The 20,520-nt window shown below is 44.2% G+C and overlaps 1 protein-coding gene across 1 annotated transcript in view; it reads right to left on the bottom strand.

The window, feature by feature from the left end:
* lhfpl4a (LHFPL tetraspan subfamily member 4a) overlaps nt 1–20,249 on the bottom strand; it is a 41,544-nt gene extending 21,295 nt beyond the window's left edge. Inside the window, 3 exon segments of the mRNA XM_077014151.1 lie at nt 382–541; nt 543–619; nt 19,077–20,249. Of these exon segments, the coding sequence (XP_076870266.1) occupies nt 382–541; nt 543–619; nt 19,077–19,482 (643 nt within the window). The 5' untranslated portion in view covers nt 19,483–20,249.
* Nucleotides 20,250–20,520: the final 271 nt, after the last annotated feature.

Here is a 20,520-nt window from a genome sequence, read left to right as displayed (position 1 = left end):
GTCATTCATGCGATTTATGGACATGAGCAAGAATCAGTGAACATTAGACCTGTCCACCGATGAGTTAAAGGTGCAGTTAGAGATTCCTAGACAAGAAAAACCTCTTCTGATTACATGCAGTTCAATTCAGATTGCCTTAGTTACTTTAATAGATCTCTTGTAGATCTACTATCATGTAAGGTTTAGACTTCAGACCGCCAGGTGCAATGTTTAGATGCTTAGATGCCTTGATTGGCATTAAGAAGAGTAGGACATCTCCAGGACTGTGTTTCTCTGTGCCTGTATTCTTCTACCATATTTAGCATCAATCAGAACAGCTGTATAGTTAGTCTGGTGCCGTTAGTCTGCGGCACCAGGTCGGTTCTGCTAGTCAACTCTCACCTTTATTGTCAGCCTTGACTTCATCTTGCAGAAAGTCACTCTGGCGGTTCCCAAGGACGAAGGCGAGGAAGGAGAGGATGAGGGCGTCCAGGATCCCGATGATGGCCAGGATGTAGGCCCAGCGCACCGAGCAGTTCCCCAGGGTGTACTTCCCCGTGTCCCTCCCCGCACATGTCCCGGATCACCTCTGCGTCCCAGCCATCTGGGAAAATCATACAGCCCAACACCAGGCACACAGCTGCACACATGCATACAGAGACAGATGAGGAGAGAGAGGGAGAGAGAGAGGGAGAGAGAGAGGGAGGGAGATGTTATCCAGATCAGTGAAAATCGACCAAATTGAACAAGAAAAGTGGAACAATGGTGCACACTTGCATTCCACATTAAAATAGTGTAAAAATGAAAGAGTTCTAGTCACGGCGAACTAGAACCAATCCGGCTTTATCTGATCTGCGTTCAGGGTCATACGAAGGTCGAGTGAATCCTGGAGGGACCACATGCACTGTGTTTGGAAATGAGAACCTTTTATGGTTAAATAACGTGATCCTTCCTAGCAGCACACAACGGTGGTCTCCTCCTGTGAAGAGAGAGGAGCAGAGAGGAGGGAGGAGGGTGTTGAGCAGGCCGGGGGCACTACTGCAGTCAGGGCTACGTCACGCACCTGAGAACACAGTGCAGGGTCATGCACTGACATGACAGCAGCACCTTCCCTAAAGCAGGGTCCTGCACCTGCAGAGATGAACAACGCTTTCTGTCCACACATGGATACACACACACTCACATTGCCCAAATGTTCTCATCAGCCAAAACTACTCACACACACACTCATAGCCTAACTGCCCCCATCAGCCACAACTACTCACGCGCACACACACACACACGCACACACACACACACACACACACACACACACACACACACACACACACACACACACACACACACACACAGCACCAAATGTCCTGACCAACCTAAACTACACACACACGCGCACACACAGAGTCCAAATGGCACAGTCAGCCGAAACTACGTACAAACACACACCCCCAAATGCCTCCGTCAGCCAAAGCAACTCTCTCTCTCACACACACACACACTCGCACCCACACCCCAAATGCCCCATCAGCCGAAACGTCCCGTCACACACACACACACACACACCCCCACATGCCCCCATCATCCCAAAGTGCTGCACCTGCATTCTTTTCATGCGTGCGTCACTGCGTTGGGAGATTTTGCATCTGATGGAAAAAAACGCAAAACAAAACAAAAAGAAAAACATAACGACAAGCGTTACCCCCCCCCCCTCCCCCCACAAACCCAAGTCCCCAAGTCCTCAACACATACGGCATGGCAAAACAAGACCACTGGATTATTTTTGTAACAACGAGTGTACACTTAAAGGCACAACGCGCTGAGGTTTGCAGAGACTAAGTGAACGTGATACCAGCACCCCGATCTCATGTGATCAAGAGACAGAACGTCAAAGGGACGGGAGAGACACGTGCGCAAAAAGAGGACGCCGTTATTTCAGAAGGGTCTCGTAATCGTGCGGTTCTGCGGCATGGAGCCCACAGAGAGCAAGCTGGTGCTGATTAATCATGGAGAATGAAAGACTCGGAGAATGAGAAACAAGGGCAGATGGTGAAGAATGCACTACGTCACTGTGAACGTGACGCACTGTTAGAGCGGATTTCACATGCACACAGTCCCTGTTCCTGGGCCGCTCAGGGATCCACTCAGGGATCCACTCAGGGATCAGCTCAGGAATCTGCTCAGGGATCCACTCAGGGAGGTTCTCTGGCCTCATGTCCTTTCACCATAGAGAACATGGTGCACCGCACAGAATCAATTAGAGCTTTATGGAGTAACATAAAATCAAACACACATCACCATCCTGCAAGAAATGACAGGGCTTTCACAACCACATATGAAATAAGACCTTTCAGGTCTAAGTGTTTAGACCTGAAACATTAGACCCAAAGACAGACACATCATAGCAACAACTAACAAAACCTGATAGTGAGGCCTAATTGTTTGGCAGTTAACACACATGACTAAATAGCAAAGAACTGCAGGACTCACACTGTTGTACATGACCATTTACATAATTTTGCTCAAGTGAGAGAGGATAAAAAAACTTGGGAAACCTTAACACAAAGACACAGGTGCCAGTGGACACTTGTCTCTCTGTCTGTCTCTCCGACTCTCTCTCTCTTTCAGTCTGTCTGTCTCTCTGACTCTCTCTCTTTCACTCTGCCTGTCTGTTTCTCTCCTCATGATTTCCACTATTCCATCTGGTAGGTTGTCCATGTCTTCATCTGAAGTGAGTTAGTGGTGCTTTAATTGGAGTTAGACTGAATGAGTTTATATGGAAATTTATCCTTAATAAACCAACAGAATATTTATTAGACTGTATATCACGAGGTTTCAAACAGGTAGATGGAGAAGCCATATTGGATGAATGGATGCCCTACTGTGTTCAAATCAAACAGGCATCAGGGGATTTGACCATTTTTGTAAAAGGCACACCACAATAAACTTTCTTGTTTTGGCTTCTTGCTGTAGCACACTGGATTTTAAATGAAAGTTTTAATTCAAGAGTTCGCCCATCCTGATTTGAATAACAGGTAAATGATACATATTGCAGTCCTTTTAAAGAAGAATCTTAAGAGATCAAATAATTTGTGCAATCGCTGCTTCTTTGTGATGTGGTGTATCAGTGACTCATGCCCAAGGCTGCTAGGTGTCAATTCTAGTTGTGCATATGGAGGCTTTAGTCCATAACATGACCACTACGATAAGTGTCCATCATGTGACTCAAAAGATGAATAAATCAACCAACCAATTACACTGCCAAATCATAAGACATGTCACACTCAACACTGCAAAGGTGACGTATGGAATAGCAACCAACACTGCACTGAAGACCATAGTAGGGGATGACTTGAGTAATACTTTCAGAAATGAAGGATGATGGTTGAACATATAAAAAAGAAATCCAGTCATAGATAGACGGTCATAGATAGTCATGTCAGCCACTGGCAGAACAGACAGGCAGGCCTGTAAGGTTCTTTGAACAGACATAAACCTGCAGCAAAGGTGATGGAACAAGAAAATGGCAGCAGTTCTGGCCTGCAGGGAGTCTGGGTATATACTGTATATGTGTATATACTGTATATACTGTATATGTTACGCTGCTCTAGTGTTTCATTCTCTGTAATTGATCTTTTGAGGAATTCTACATTCATAGAAATTCGACAATAAAGATTGTAAGATATCACCTAGCAGTAGCACAATGACCCAATATGAGCTTCTAAAGCAAATAAAGGGACCATGCAGCGTACTGTGTGTCAGTCACCAGGAACATGGATCTCACCTAGCAAGCAGGAAATGAGCAGACAGACCACCAGGGTCCGCTCAGTGTCTGTGGGGGGCTCCCAGTAGTCATTAACTGCAAATGATTTGCAACTAAGTACAAAATATGATGATAATAATTTGTCTAATGATTTCTTACTTTACGATTCCTCAGATGAGGGGCGCATGAAAAGGAAACTTCAACATGGATATACATGGATATACGTTTCCTTTAAACCAAGCTCCACCTTCTTCACATTGTCGTATTTGAAATCCAACATGCTGCAGTATAAATCACTACCGAGTCACCTGCTCTCCATCTGCTCTCCGTCCCTCCATCCCTCCATCCCTCCATCCCTCCGTCCCTCCATCCCTCCATCCCTCCGTCCCTGTCTCTTCCACTCTGATGTGTAAGCGCCTGATCACACACTGCTGTCTCTTCCCTGTTTGAACAGGTGCAGCGCAGCCGTGGAAGAGCAGCTCAGTTTTGCCCCAGCCTGGAGCTCTCTCACGGGGGACTCGGTGGACAGCGAGTCCTGGCTGTCTGGCCCTCCTCCAGCCGATGATGGTGGACCAGATGAGCTGGCGGTAATGACAGCTCCTACAGCGTGTTAGGAACACTGTTTCAAAGCCTGGCTTGTTGCTGCGGGAGTTTCGGCGCTGCTGAATCTCGGCTGCACGGGGAATGACGGGTAGTTTTGTTTGTGGTGGTTCCTGCGGAGGGGCCTTATGTGTCCTCTGTATGTTCATTCTACGGGGAAGGGAAGAGGTAGCACGCCGTGTCCTCCCCTTCCACAACCGTGTGTCCAACACCTGGCTACACACAAGTCCTTAATCTTTTCTGCTTTCTGCTCCAAGCCAATTGTAGAACACCACAGGGCTTTTTGACTGTATGAACCAGGGTAGGATTGGAGGGTGTGTGTGTGTGTGTGTGTGTGTGTGTGTGTGTGTGTGTGTGTGTGTGTGTGTGTGTGTGTGTGTGTGTGTGTGTGTGTGTGTGTGTGGGAATGAGATAGAGAAAGAGACAGGACAATGTGTGTATGTGTGTGTGTGTGTGTGTGTGTGTGTGTGTGTGTGTGTGTGTGTGTGTGGGAATGAGATAGAGAAAGAGACAGGACAATGTGTGTGTGTGTGTGTGTGTGTGTGTGTGTGTGTGTGTGTGTGTGTGTGTGTGTGTGTGTGTGTGTGTGTGTATAACACTGTTTCTCTTTGGGTTTGTCTCTGTTTGCCCTCAGGTTGGAGATCAGTGCGGTGCTGATGCTGCTCCAGCTCTTTGAAGTCCCCCCCCCCCCCCCCCCCCCCCTCCACACACACACACACACACACACACACACACACACACACACACACACTCCATCTCTGTCCTCCTCTTTTCTGGCTTTCATTTATGCACACACACTAGTCCCACCATAAGCATCATCTTCCTCGTTAAATCTTTTCCTCTTCCTCTTCCTCTTACACACAAGCTCACATAAAGCATGCTTTAGTGTAAAACATACCCCTGTTCTTGCTCTCTCTCTTTACCTCCCTCTCTCTCCCTCCCTCTCCCTCCCTCTTTCCCTTATAAGGAATGGTGATTCCTTATGTCACCATGACACAGCCTAATCACAACTGTCTGTTTGTCAACACTGCCTCTGCACTGGTTTTCTTCCAATTAGGAGCTACACACTCACTGTTTGCTTGAAACTGGCACAACTCTGCTGAATTCAGCTGTATTCACTAAAGTGGGTGATTCTTTGAGAGATGGATTCAGGAACTGTGGACAAGCCTCTGCATGAAATATCACAAATTAACATGTGGGAGTGGGGCAAGTTTATTGAAGCTTAGTTTGGGATGGAGGAAAGACTTATTTCTACTCAATATGACTGTTGTGCTTAAATGTGTGAACATACATAAATGTGTGTGTGTGCACATACGCACGCACATGTGCAAGAGTCTGTGTTTCCTCCACTGCTGTAATTAGCAGTAGAGCGAGTACCTTAAACACAAAGAGAGTACATCTTCATTAGCAATTGGATTTCAATCTATTTATGAAGCAATAAAAAGCTTTTAGTTTGACAAGAATCTTACTTCATGTGTGTGTACATGCACACTGATCTATATTACAGTAACAGTTCCCTGTTGTGCCACCAAAACCCTTCTGACCCTCTCAGTCATTCACTCTACAAGACCTCTGGGCAGCACATCTGTAAACTCCTGTAAGTTTTGAGGTGGGGCCTGCAGTGATCGGGCGTGTTTGTTCGTTATGTCCCACAGATGCTTGACTGGATCGGGAAATGAGGAATTTGGAAGTCAAGCCAACACCTCGAGCTGTTTGCCACATAAATCCTGTCATGAGTTCACTGGTTGTCTTTGCTGGACCACTTTTGGGATGTAGTAACCACTACCTGCTGGAGAAGCTCACGAGCCCTGCTGCTGTAGACCTGCTGCTGTAGACCTGCTGCTGTAGACCTGCCCTGACCCTGCTGTCGAGCCATCACTATCGGGCCCTTGTCAGAGTTGCCCAGACCCCTAGGCATGCTCATTATTCCTGCTTCCAACACATCAACTTCAAGAACTGACTCTTCATGTGTAGTCTAATACATCCAAACCCTTGACAGGTGCCACTGTACCGAGATAATCAATGTTATTCGCTTCACCTGTCAGTGGTTTTAATGCTGTGACTGATTGGTCTGTGTGTGAGTGTGTGTGTTTGTATGAGTTTGGGTGTGTGAGAGTGTGGGGTGTGTGTTTAAAGCAATTTGTGTGCCTAAAGAAAAACCTCCAGTGAATTCTTCCAAAATTCCTCTTTTTACTTTGTGTTCTGGTTGTTTTTGGTTTCTGTTCTTCTCCCTGTGCACACAGTTTCAGTCCTGCTTGGAACCGGGCTCTGCTTGGCCCAGCCAAAAAAGTGCAGAGGTGTTAGGACTTCAAAATGTGCTGAAAGATCTTTAAGAGTCAAAAGAATACCTGGGGAGATGAGGCAGGCAGAAACACCCGACCTGCACGTTCTAGTGAAAAGCACAGAAAACAAAAATATAAATATATTTCCCTTTTATTCTATGAATGTATACTGCTTCTGTTCTACAAAATCAATGGTTTACTACCAACCAAATGCTTTCACTGACATGTGGGATCGTCCTAAAAAATAAAACTGTTGAATTCTAGAGAATTGTAAAGCAACATTGATATTCCTGTAACCTAAATGCCATGATATGCTATTAATATTTTAATAATTCAATCGTACCAAAATATATTATAAAACCTGTGTGGGTTGCAGGGAGCCATACAATACAATAATATACTATTCAATACTATACTAGGCAACATTAATTTATGAAGAAATCACAGAAACTATACACTCTTTGGCAAATGTCTGTAGAAGAAACAAGTGAATTAAGACTTTGTATTTTAATCATATTTTAGACAATGATGAATAACACAGAATAGCAGAGAAAGAACAATGACTCGCAGAAGCCAGAGCATCCTGCACTTCAGGAGTGCTAATGAGCACTGGGAGCACTGGGAGCGCTGGGAGCGCTGGGAGCGCTGGGAGCACTGGGAGCGCTGGGAGCACTGGGAGCACTGGGAGCATTGGGAGCATTGGGAGCATTGGGAGCACTGGGAGCGCTGGGAGCACTGGGAGCATTGGGAGCACTGGGAGCATTGGGAGTGCTGGGAGCACTGGGAGCACTGGGAGCACTGGGAGCGCTGGGAGCACTGGGAGCATTGGGAGTGCTGGTGACAGGAAGCGTGAATTCAGGGCTTTGTCCCTGTGGCAGCTCCTCAAGGCCAGTCCAGCCTGACAGGCACGGCGTGGCTCTTTGCTTTCTATAAAATACACACACGCACAGGCGCAAATGTCAAAAAAGGCCATTCAGTCTTTTTAAGCATACACTCCCCACCCCATGTGGCCATCAGCACAAAACTTTTGTCTTTCTGGTGGTGGTCTGTGGTCTGTCATGGGGAACCTTGGCATATGCATAAGGCAGAACTGACAAAAACCTTTATAGAGAGAGAAAACCCCCCCAAAAAGGCTGCATGTGTGTGCGCGCTGCATGTATATGTCTATGGGTGTTTTTTGTGTGTGCAATGCGGTGTGAACATGCTAGAAGAGCTGAGAGCACAACAGCCAGGTCATTATGTCATTAGCTCCATGTGCATGTGTGAATGCACACGCATGTTAGGGTATGTGTAACGCATACATGTAGCAATGAGTTAATTAGTTAATCCTCCAATTATCTCCAAGTTGGAAATATTAAGCCCTATGCATAGCAGACACTCATACACCATTTATATACCACTCATAGTATATCAGTCCCAAAGCAGAAAGTATAAAGGTAATTTTATACACCTATACAGCCTGACCCATCCACACCTTGCTGATATGTCTTATTTAGCCTAAAATTACAGAGGGACAAACCTTGTAAAAATTTTCATATAATTCAAAATCTAAAAATTAGAAAATGAAAAACTTATTTTACAATGATGCTTTAAATAAAAAGTAATGCAAAGAAATGAATTTAAGGGTTCTCCTTTAACACTACCATAGTGTAGGTGTTCTCCTTTAACACTACCGTAGTGTAGGTGTTCTCTAACTCTACCATAGTGTAAGTGTTCTCCTTTAACACTGGCCGTAGTGAAAGGGTTCTCCTTTAACACTACCGTAGTGTAAGTGTTCTCCTTTAACACTACCATAGTGTAAGTGTTCTCCTTTAACACTACCGTAGTGTAGGTGTTCTCTAACTCTACCGTAGTGTAAGTGTTCTCCTTTAACACTACCATAGTGTAAGTGTTCTCCTTTAACACTACCGTAGTGTAGGTGTTCTCTAACTCTACCGTAGTGTAAGTGTTCTCCTTTAACACTACCATAGTGTAAGTGTTCTCCTTTAACTCTACCGTAGTGTAAGTGTTCTCCTTTAACTTTTTTTTTCTTCTTTTCGCCCCCATGGCACATCTGGGCCTTGTCAGCAAATGCCTTCCAGGCTTCAATTCAGCACAGAACTTATTAACACAACCGAATACCATCCATTACAGCTGAGCATCAATACTCCATGCCTGACACTGATTGACAGTTTGATGCCTCAGAGGCTGTCTCCATTATCTGCCTCAGAGGCTGTCTCCATTATCTGCCTCAGAGGCTGTCTCCATTATCTGCCATGTTAGCAGCTGTGAAGGAGACAAGGAGGTTTGTCCTCCTCGCCACAGAACTGCAATGCAATTTCATCTGCTACACAGGAAGGAGAGCTGATTAAAAATCTATATGGGGTTGTTATGACTTGAGCCAGCTGGAGACAAGCAGTGAGTGAAATCTCCATGCAGTGATGCATAAACACACACACAACACACACACACACACACACACACACACACACACACACACACACACACACACACACACATTGGCGCGCGCACACACACACATAGGCGTGCGCACACACACACACACATAGGCGCGCGCACACACACACACGCACGCACACACACACACACACACACACACACACACACACACACACACACACACACACACACACACACACATAGGCGCACACGCACACACAGGCATTATATGGCAACCCTTGTAGAATTTAACTGAAAATGAAAGGTGGCTGTAAACAGTAAACTAGCTTTTAATGCAGTCGGTGGATGTGTGTGTGTGCTGTTGCTGATTTTTTTGTCATGTCTCGTATAATGAGACATGTCTGCTTAGATGGTCAAATGTAGTGTAACTGTAATTACCATGTGGTGGGCGTGCTTGTGTTTCTGTATACACTTTGTTCATATGCCTTAAACATTATACCCCCCCCTGCAGTAATGCTCTGTGTAGAGCGGGCCTGCCCAGCAGTAGGGTCTAACTAGGGCAAACGCCGCTCTGAAGACTGTGGCCAGAAGCACAACACTAACAGTAACTTCAACTCTTGCTTTGCCATTAGGAAGATACAGTAAGAGCTTATGGCTCCATAGGTTGGGTAATTAACCACAAGGAACTATAACTACATGCAGGCCTAGAGTCTGATGCTTTTACTGGTTTACAGATACTAATGAAACAGAAATTAACGTGCTGCATGTAAGCAGAAAGAGACTGCACAGAAATACTGGTGGAACTAATATATTACTGTGAATTAGCAAATATGAGCAAATTCAGAATTGATGGTGTCACAGTGTGTGTGTGTGTGTGTGTGTGTGTGTGTGTGTGTGTGTGTGTGTGTGTGTGTGCGTGTGTGTGTGTGTGTGTGTGCATATCAGTGCATGTGTGTGTATGCGCGAGTCTGTATAAATGCTCATATGAATAGCCAATAGGAAGAGCTATCTCATCAACATGACTAGCCAATAGGAAGAGGTCTCTCATAAACATGAATAGCCAATAGGGAGAGGTCTCTTATCAATATGCAGAGCCAATAGGAAGAGGTCTCCCATCAACATGAATAGCCAATAGGGAGAGGTATATCATCAACATGAATAGCCAATAGGAAGAGGTCTCTCCTCAACATGCAGAGCCAATAGGGAGAGGTCCCTCCTCAACATGCAGAGCCAATAGGGAGAGGTCTCTCATCAACAGGAATAGCCAATAGGAAGAGGCCTCTCATCAACATGAATAGCCAATAGGAAGAGGTCTCTCATCAACATGAATAGCCAATAGGGAGAGGTCTCTCATCAACAGGAATAGCCAATAGGAAGAAGTCTCTCATCAACATGAATAGCCAATAGGGAGAGGTCTCTCATCAACATGAATAGCCAATAGGGAGAGGTCTCTTATCAATATGCAGAGCCAATAGGAAGAGGTCTCTCATCAACATGAATAGCCAATAGGAAGAGGTATATCATCAACATGAATAGCCAATAGGAAGAGGTCTCTGCTCAACATGCAGAGCCAATAGGGAGAGGTCCCTCCTCAACATGCAGAGCCAATAGGGAGAGGTCTCTCATCAACAGGAATAGCCAATAGGAAGAGGCCTCTCATCAACATGAATAGCCAATAGGAAGAGGTCTCTCCTCAACATGAATAGCCAATAGGGAGAGGTATCTCATCAACCTGAATAGCCAATAGGGAGAGGTCTCTCATCAACAGGAATAGCCAATAGGGAGAGGTCTCTCATCAACATGAATAGCCAATAGGGAGAGGTCTCTCATCAACAGGAATAGCCAATAGGATGAGGTCTCTCATCAACATGAATAGCCAATAGAGAGAGGTCTCTCATCAACAGGAATAGCCAATAGGAAGAGGTCTTTCATAAACATGCATAGCCAATAGGAAGAGGTCTCTCATCAACATGAATAGCCAATAGGGAGAGATCTCTCATCAACAGGAATAGCCAATAGGAATAGGTCTCTCATCAACAGGAATAGCCAATAGGAAGAGGTCTCTCATAAACATGAATAGCCAATAGGGAGAAGTCTCTCATCAACATAAAGAGCCATTAGGGAGAGGTCTCTCATCAACAGGAATAGCAAATAGGAAGAGGTCTCTCATCAACATGAATAGCCAATAGGGAGAGGTCTCTCATCAACATGAATAGCCAATAGGGAGAGGTCTCTCATCAACAGGAATAGCCAATAGGAAGAAGTCTCTCATCAACATGAATAGCCAATAGGGAGAGGTCTTTCATAAACATGCATAGCCAATAGGGAGAGGTCTCTCATCAACATGAAGAGCCAATAGGGAGAGGTCTCTCATCAACATGAATAGCCAATAGGGAGAGATCTCTCATCAACAGGAATAGCCAATAGGAATAGGTCTCTCATCAACAGGAATAGCCAATAGGAAGAGGTCTCTCATAAACATGAATAGCCAATAGGGAGAAGTCTCTCATCAACATGAATAGCCAATAGGGAGAGGTCTCTCATCAACATGAATAGCCAATAGGGAGAGGTCTCTCATCAACAGGAATAGCCAATAGGAAGAAGTCTCTCATCAACATAAATAGCCAATAGGGAGAGGTCTCTCATCAACATGAATAGCCAATAGGGAGAGGTCTCTCATCAACAGGAATAGCCAATAGGACGAGGTCTCTCATCAACATGAATAGCCAATAGGGAGAGGTCTCTCATCAACAGGAATAGCAAATAGGAAGAGGTCTCTCATCAACATGAATAGCCAATAGGGAGAGGTCTCTCATCAACATGAAAAGCCAATAGGGAGAGCTCTCTCATCAACATGAATAGCCAATAGGGAGAGATCTCTCATCAACAGGAATAGCCAATAGGAAGAGGTCTCTCCTCAACATGCAGAGCCAATAGGGAGAGGTCTCTCATCAACAGGAATAGCCAATAGGACGAGGTCTCTCATCAACATGAATATCCAATAGGATGAGGTCTCGCATCAACATGCAGAGCCAATAGAGAGAGATCTCTCATCAACATGAATAGCCAATAGGAAGAGGTATCTCATCAACATGAATAGCTAATAGGGAGAGGTCTCTCCTCAACATGCAGAGCCAATAGGAAGAGGTCTCTCATCAACATGAATAGCCAATAGGAAGAGGTCTTTCATCAACATGCAGAGCCAATAGGAAGAGGTATATCATCAACATGCAGAGCCAATAGGAAGAGGTCTCTCATCAACAGGAATAGCCAATAGGAAGAGATCTCTCATCAACATGAATAGCCAATAGGAAGAGGTCTCTCATCAACATGCAGAGCCAATAGGGAGAGGTCTCTCATCAACAGGAATAGCCAATAGGAAGAGGTCTCTCGTCAACATGAATAGCCAATAGGAAGAGGTCTCTTATCAACATGCAGAGTTAGTACTCGGTGATGAGTATTCTGTACGAGTTGTGGGGTGTGATGTGAAGAGTGAGATGAGAGTAGTGGTGATGGAATGTGGTGTTTGTGCATGAAGGTGGGTTTGGTTCAGGCATGTTTCACCTTTACTTACGCACCACGTCTGATTACAATAGCTGCCTAACATTACTAGGTAGCTTTCACTAGCACACACTTTCAAAATACTTTTTATACATTTAAGGGTATAGGAAACCTCACAAACACTTAATCATGCCGTTCCAGTGAAGAGCAGACACAGGCTGATGAAGCAGACCATTCACATGCTTTGATCTTTTTTCATTTTTATTTACAATACAGCATTTTACTTGGATGGTTCCAATATCAAGACATAATTTGTACAGATACAGGTGCATGTGTGTGTGTGTGTGTGCGTGTGCGTGTGCGGGTGTGTGTGTGTGTGTGTGTGTGTGTGTGTGTATGTGCATGGGTTTGTGTGTGTGTGCGTGTGCGTGTGTGTTTGTGTTTGTGTGATTGCACCCTTATTAACTCTCTTCTTTAGAATCTTGGGCTGTCAAATTACAGATGTGAAAAAGAGCAGTACCGTGGTCCGCCACAAGGGGGCCCACAGAGAGAAGAGAGCCAGGGGAAGCACCGTAGAGCCAGTGGTGGCACCTGGGCCAGAACCTTAGGGGTGGGTGTGATGGAAAGCAGGGGCAGAAAAATGAGGAGATGAAAGTCTGGAGAGAGGTGTGTGAGGTGAGCGTCCGTGCGCAGTGCAGGGGCAGCTCTCCACCACAGAGCTGAAGAAACTATCATTCCCAGAGCGCCCAGAGCACTTTTTAATTATTTTTCATTTCTTCATTTCTTCTGGATGACCTCTGTGAGATCCATGTTCAAACAAATCCCATGTTGAAGGCTGTAGTGGAGATGCAAGTGTGTTTGTAGCCAGGCGAGCAGTCCAGGCGTGTCTGGTCATTGCGGTGGGTGGAGCGGGGCTTTGCTGCTGCTGATGCTAGCGTTGCATGCAGCAGTGTGGAAAATGGTGGTTCGCTTAACCCCTTGGGGACAGAGGAGGATTATGGGTAGGAAAAGTATGAATTCCTACAATAAGGAGAGAATTCCTACAGCTGGTGACGCTGACATTATAGAGCTACTATGGAAATAAGGTGTTTTTGCCAAGAAATATATTCAGCTAATTAATAGTGTCTGCTGGGGCCTTGGTGTATTGGTTTAAAATTGATTTTTCTATCTCTCTCTTTCTCTCTCTCACTCTCTCTCTCTCTCTCTCTCTCTCACACACACACACACACACACACACACACACACACACACACCCTTACGTGTTTATGTCCATGGCATCAGTGGAGTAGTGTTTAAAGGATTCAGGCTATTGTTGAGCTCTTTGTCATGTGATGAACATTTGGGTCAAGAGCTTTCAAAGCATCCACCTCTCAAACATTTCATTCTGCTTTTTGCCAAAAAAAGGCCCCTGCAAATTACACCTTCACTCCAGATTAGGACCAGCCAACAGCTAGATGATTACTGGCCTCAAATCCCTGCTTAGATTCAACTTTAATCTGTCGCCCAGTGGCTTCGCTAGACAGACAAGTACTTTAAGGCTTTCAGCGCAATTTCAATATAAATGTTACAAATTGTGAACGTTTTCATTCATTTCATTTAAAGATGGGCACAATACGAGAAATAATTAAAACTCAGCTTTGTCGTTGCCTGTCAGAGTGGCCACCAAAAACACTGCAGTGGGGAGGGAGTGTTGATTACTCACCACACATGTAGACCACAGGCATACATTACAGGTAAGGCCATTGGCTGGACACATGAAAAGGTCTAAAATATCAGTACCTTTAATATCATTACCTTTAGCCCACTGCACCTCTTTGCTGCTTAAGCCTCCTCATTGATGGTTCCAAGAGTGAAAGATAAAGGAAAGGTGGGTGCAGGTTTCTATGAATGACCAGTGGGCACTGACATGCTGGTGGAAACATCCGTAATCACATCTATGTCCTCAAGGAGTCAGTGAAAGTTGCCATTAGAAGGAAAGTCCTCTTTTGCTCATGCTCTGGCTACTTTGACAACCAGCTGCCAATATTTCAGAGGACACGTTTTCTCCTTCCTGAGCCAGCAAACCAATCTCTGACTTATCACAACGCATTGCCTGTATTTATAACACTCATCCTGTTTACGCAGTACAAGGACTATTGTTGTGTACCACCCGAAGGCACACTCACCCATTCCTGTATGTGAGTGTTTGATGGTGTGGTCCCAGACATTTGTCATCTTCACTGTTTCATCCCTGAGGAGACTGGTATTCTCTCCCCTACAGCAGCCTTTAGCACACACGGGCTGAGCAGGTCAGGTGGGGTGGACCAGTGGGAGAGCTCGTGGGAGCCATCGCTTTGGGGAAAGTACAGCTAAGCTGTAGAAACTTCCCAGCAAAGGCGACAGTGCAGAAAGTATTCAGCTGAAGGAACATGCGCACAACTGAATTTAGTAAAAAAAAATCGTAAAAATGCCAACAGATGTAAAATATAACGGAAGGACTTCCTAAACTGACTACATTTGCTCCAGTGGATCATTCTCAGAGAAACAGGTTGTTCGGCTGCTACCGAACTCTGACAAAGAAAAGAAAAGAGAGAAGTGAGAGTGCTAAAATGAGCAGGGCAGCCAAATTGAACTAGTGTTACTGAGGGGAATGAGAACAAGGTGCTAACACAGCACTAGCACACGCATTTACACACACATTTACACACACACACACACACACACACACACACACACACACACACACACACACACACACAAATAATACACCCACACTCGCTCACATGCTGAGCTGTAACATGGCCTACATAAAGCAGACACACAAACACACACACACACACACACACACACACACACACACACACACACACACAACACTGTTAGTGCATAAACGCCATCTTCCAGTCTTCAGACCTGCAAATATGCCAAAACACTTAAGAATGGAAGATAGATAGATAGATAGATAGATAGATAGATAGATAGATAGATAGATAGATAGATAGATAGATAGATAGATAGATAGATAGATTGATTGATTGATTGATTGATTGATTGATTGATACTGAGTGGTTGAAGACAGGAGCAGTAACATGATCACAGCTGTGTTGATGACTGTAAAGGCCACACTAATGTAAACATCTCATTTCAAACAAACAAGCGTTCTGACCTTTCCAAACGTGAGGGAGTGCAAGAAAACTCCACAAACGTCATACCTGAACCCAAGGACCAGAGGCATTTGCTCTGAAATGAGAATAAGCAACAGTCACGCTACTCCATGAAGGAGAAGCGTCAGGCTGTGGTTTTTGCGAGCGTTCCTCTCTCCATCTGTGATAAAGGTGACGCGGACGTGAGTCTGGGCTTTCACAAGGTCCTGATGCAAAGGGATGTTCATGGAGGCTTTGTCTCCATCTGCCCATGCTCTTAAATAACACAAGGCTGGAGAACGGATACCATCTGCAACTTCAGAGTACATGCACGTTTCTGTGTGCGTGAGTGAGTTCCTGTGTGTTTCGAATAATCAGATATTTTGAGGCCAGAAATGGGAACTTGGGTCCAGGTGTTCGACTTGGCGCATGCAGCTGTAACACTAACACTGCAACACTGTTTTTTTTTGTAAGCAAATTGTCTATCACATGGCCACAGGCTGAATCTGTGCCGATTCAGAAGCAGATGTATAATGTCATTGGTTAATGCAGGTCCCCTGCAGAGCGATATGCCTGCATGGATCCATCTTGTTGTATCATGCCGATTATGATTGCTTATGAGTTCAGAGGGTTACAAAGTTTATTGTGTAATTTCAGCTATTTGCAATGAACAGAATCTGGTTGTGTGTGGACGAAGGATTGAGTTATAGCAGTAAAACAAACCCTGCCACTGTTGTTTCTTCATTGGGTTGTGCCTTCCTAATCTCCTGTAGCTCACTTTGTATGGCCATGGCTTTGAGTCCCAGGGAGTGTGCCTACTGTTAAATAAGTCAGTTTGGATAACAGTGTCTGCCAAATGTTATAATTGTAAGCACAAAATGACTGTCCTCTATCTGAAATGTGCCCTTTTCAACACAGAATGGCCAAATTCCAGATTAAAGGTGCAATGTCTAGAAATGTGAACTCACTCACCCGCCACTCATGAACACCTTTTTAAAAGTTCTTTCCACATAACAAGTCGCAGTCTGGATCTGATCCTGTGGTGTCACATGTTCTAAATGCCTGTAGCTCATGTGTGTGTACTGAAGTGTATTTTCTTGAGAATATGATTTCTGGCGTAGACTACTGCACATCTCACAGCCTCCATCACAACCTCATACACACACCCTGTTCACTCATACCCTCCCATACCGACACAGACAGCAGCAAATGCATCTTCACATCCACCAATACATTTACACTCTGTTTCATTATGTTAAGGTGTACGTAATTAACAGAGGTGGGTAGTAATGCGCTACATTTAGCACTACTCCATTACATTTAGACTATTAAAGCACCATTTTGAACAAATTGTCCTTTTAAGAGTTGTTTACTTTATAGGCCACTTACTCAAGTACATTTACAAGTTCAAAAATGCACTTTTACTGCATTATATTCATCTGTGTCCCCGTTACATCATTTGTCCTTTTTGTTCAACTCTCAGTGTCACTGCGACCTGGACTGTCAAGTTTGGTAGGGGTCCCCCCAAACCAATTCAAGTGTGGTAGGGGTCCCCCCAAAACAAGTCAAGTGTGGTAGGGGTCCCCCCAAAACAAGTCAAGTGTGGTAGGGGTCCCACCCAAAACAAGTAAAGTGTGGTAGGGGTCCCACCCAAAACAGCCACGTTTCTTCAGAAAGTTAGCAGGACAACTGAAAAACAAAGAAAAACTAAACAAACAGCAAATAAGCCCTTTCCATGGTGGCAAATCTTGCATTCCCACCATGTAATCCACAAAATGTTCCTATGTCATTTTCTTTAAAGGAACAATAAGTCATTATTATACAGCCATTGTTGTGACACCTAGTGGTCTGGATGAATCAGAGTGTATGTTCTAAAATCTCCTTAGAATTGGGGGGACCTGCTCTATGGAGCCAATATTGGCTCATTTGAGGACTTCAAAGAAATAATAATGGCATGGGAGCTGCATTTTATTAAAAAAAGAAACGTTAAAATAATGAATTACTTTCATAAATATTTGCTGCTTTATGGTGGTACAAACGTATTTCTCCTTTAATGCGCAGGCATTACTTCCTCTTGCCATCTTGATTTGGATACAATTTCGGAGCAATGAGCAAATGAGGCTTAAATAATCTTAAATAATGTTGCATCATAACCACATCCAGTACTTTCAAATGTTGTTATCGTGGTGTTATATTAATTAAAAGTACCTTAAATTATGAGATTATATATGATCTGAAGTTACCAGCAAGTTTAATTTTCATTACTTCAAAGAGAAATTATGTTTGGACATAGAGTTGTGGTGTCAGGCAGTACTTTTGCTTGTTACTCTGCGTTTACAAAGAATGTCCCATGACTGCAAACAAAAAAACTCTCTTATGCATTTTTACATGCTGAATCCAAATGTGTTTTCATCATCGATTCATCACCATGATTTATATTTTGTCCCAGTATACTTGCATATAGCTATAGTAAAGATAAGCCATGCCAAGAAAAGTGAAGCCCCTGTGTTGGCAATTAGTGGACACTGTAGAGGAATGTTCCTGAGGCCAAATATAAGAGAAAGTTATTCACCTGTACATTTTAGAAGTAGGTTTGTACATTTACTTGTGAAAAAGTAAGGTATATATACTGTAAACATTTGCTCATAAAATTGCTCATTAAAAATCATCAAATTCAGTGTAAACACCTGAAAACTAGTACAAGGTCCACTTATTTTAGATTGGGCCACAAAAAATAAGTTAAAATTGTGTGATATATGAAATATGATTAAAAAACTTCTTGAGTAGCTTGAGTAGTTGAACAGATTTCTTCTAGATACTTTTACTGAAGTAATAATTTAAATTACTACTTTTACTTATTTTGAGTTATAAGTATTCTAAAGTAACAAGTCTTTAGCAGTTTTGGTTATTCTACCACCTCTGGTAACTAGTCAATACCACATGCTTCATCACAATCAGTGTATTTATCTCTGTGAGTTTTTGTGGGTGTGTGTATGTCGGAGAGGTAATCTTCTAATCTTCAGGTAAATTTTTTCATTTTCAAACTAAACTTGAAGCTTTAATTAAACACAACAGTTCAACTGGACAGGAACCATGTAACCTTGAAAATAATTATTCAATTGAGTATACTAGATTGTGTTGATTCACCATATTTGGGGATAAGTTTTATTTTACTGAAACTAGCGCAAGGAAACACCTTTTCATATGACATAATAATGTAGCCAAGTGTAACCTACTGTACAGCGAATGAGATGTAAGCCCAAAAAGCCAGCCATTTAGTAAACCGCTCACATACACGCACACGCGTTTCCAAACAGGCGCAACTTCAAAACCTTACACACACCACTGGCTCCAGCGATCTCATCATGTTCCGTGCCGTAGCTTCAGGGAAAAGCCGAATAAAACAGGGAAAGATACTTTTTTCTCACTCACCGCAAAGAAGCTGCATCCAGGCGCATGTCTTGTAGACGGTGGCGGTGTTGCAGAAGAAAAAGAGCGCCATGCACGCGATGCAGCTGAGAATAAGTACCATGGACAGCAACACGAAGAAGGAGGCCGCCTTGAACGCGCCCGACGGGATGGAGCTGAAGTCGGCGAACGTTCCCTGGCAGGTCAGCTCTCGATTTGAGTTGCCCTCGCCCACACAGTAGTGGAACAGACCGAAGTAGCCGGCGTGCGGCGTGTTGACGCTGTCTCCGATCCAGTAGGGTTGAATGAAGACCACCACGTTGATGATGGCGAAACAGATGGTGAAGATGGCCCACAATACGCCGATGGCCCGCGAGTTCCGCATGTAGTTGTCATGGTAAATCTTGGAGGCTTCTTGCGAAGGCAGCATTTTCTCTCTCTCTCTCTCTCTCGCTTTCCCGACGTCCCTACTCTCCTCTCTGATGGTTTCTCGTATCCCCCCACGTCTCTATCTCCCCCTATCTGCCCCACTTGTTCCCTCAAAAATGCGCTTCTGCCGCGTATCCAGAGGCTGAAGACAAATGATGACAAAGATTCGATCAGTTACGCAAAGGTGAGCGCTGTCCTCCTACGATTCGATCACCCAGACGCTAATTATTGTATTTCTTCTGTTGGCTTACATCACCTACGGTCATGAAATTATTCAGTTGATGATGGGAGCGTGATTCAGGAGCGTTCGTTAAGGAAAATCCGTCTAATTTCCCTCCTCCGCGTTCCGTGCAAAGAAATAACCGAGCCAACCAAGATCACGTTGCAAAAAAATGAATGTCCATTGTAAAACCGACAAAACGCATTTTAAGCTGTTCAGTACAGTCTGGGTATTAATAATGTATCCGTTATTCCTCCCATCAGATCTAACGCTTCATATGAAGCGAGATGCGCTGTCCCCAGTAATGTATGCTCGGAACGAGCGGAGATCTAAAGAGAACGGCCGCCACGAGACGCGCCGCTCATACTCATAGTAAAACCAAATAAACCTGTAAGAAGAGGATGAGGTTTCCGCTTGGAGCACTCAAAATCGCTGTCAATAACACAACATGAAAAGATAATGCCACAAATCCGCTTCGGCTCTCTTTTTTTTCCACGCCGCTCTTCCTCCGTTTTCCTGTTGCCTCCTTTTCCTCTGTATCTCCTCTGCGCGCTCACGTTCACGGGTATATTGAGAGAGCTGCCAGTGACGGCGCGCACACGTTTTGAATATTGCAGAAATTTAAGTACCCCAACGCCCCTTCAACAATTCCCATTTTACAACATTGGAGATCCATGAAGCTTGACTTAAGACCGAAGAGCTCAGCCAATTTCTCCACTATACGTTAACGCACTGTAATCTATATGGTGCCACAAAAGATGGAAAAACTAAAAGGAACTGGCAACCCTGCTCCACGTCACCACTTGGACATCACCTCAT

The sequence above is a fragment of the Brachyhypopomus gauderio genome, chromosome 8 (genome assembly GCF_052324685.1).
Source record: "Brachyhypopomus gauderio isolate BG-103 chromosome 8, BGAUD_0.2, whole genome shotgun sequence".
NCBI lineage: Eukaryota > Metazoa > Chordata > Actinopteri > Gymnotiformes > Hypopomidae > Brachyhypopomus > Brachyhypopomus gauderio.
Note: the sequence above shows the minus strand (reverse complement) of the source record. Positions and strands in the feature narration are given on the sequence as shown.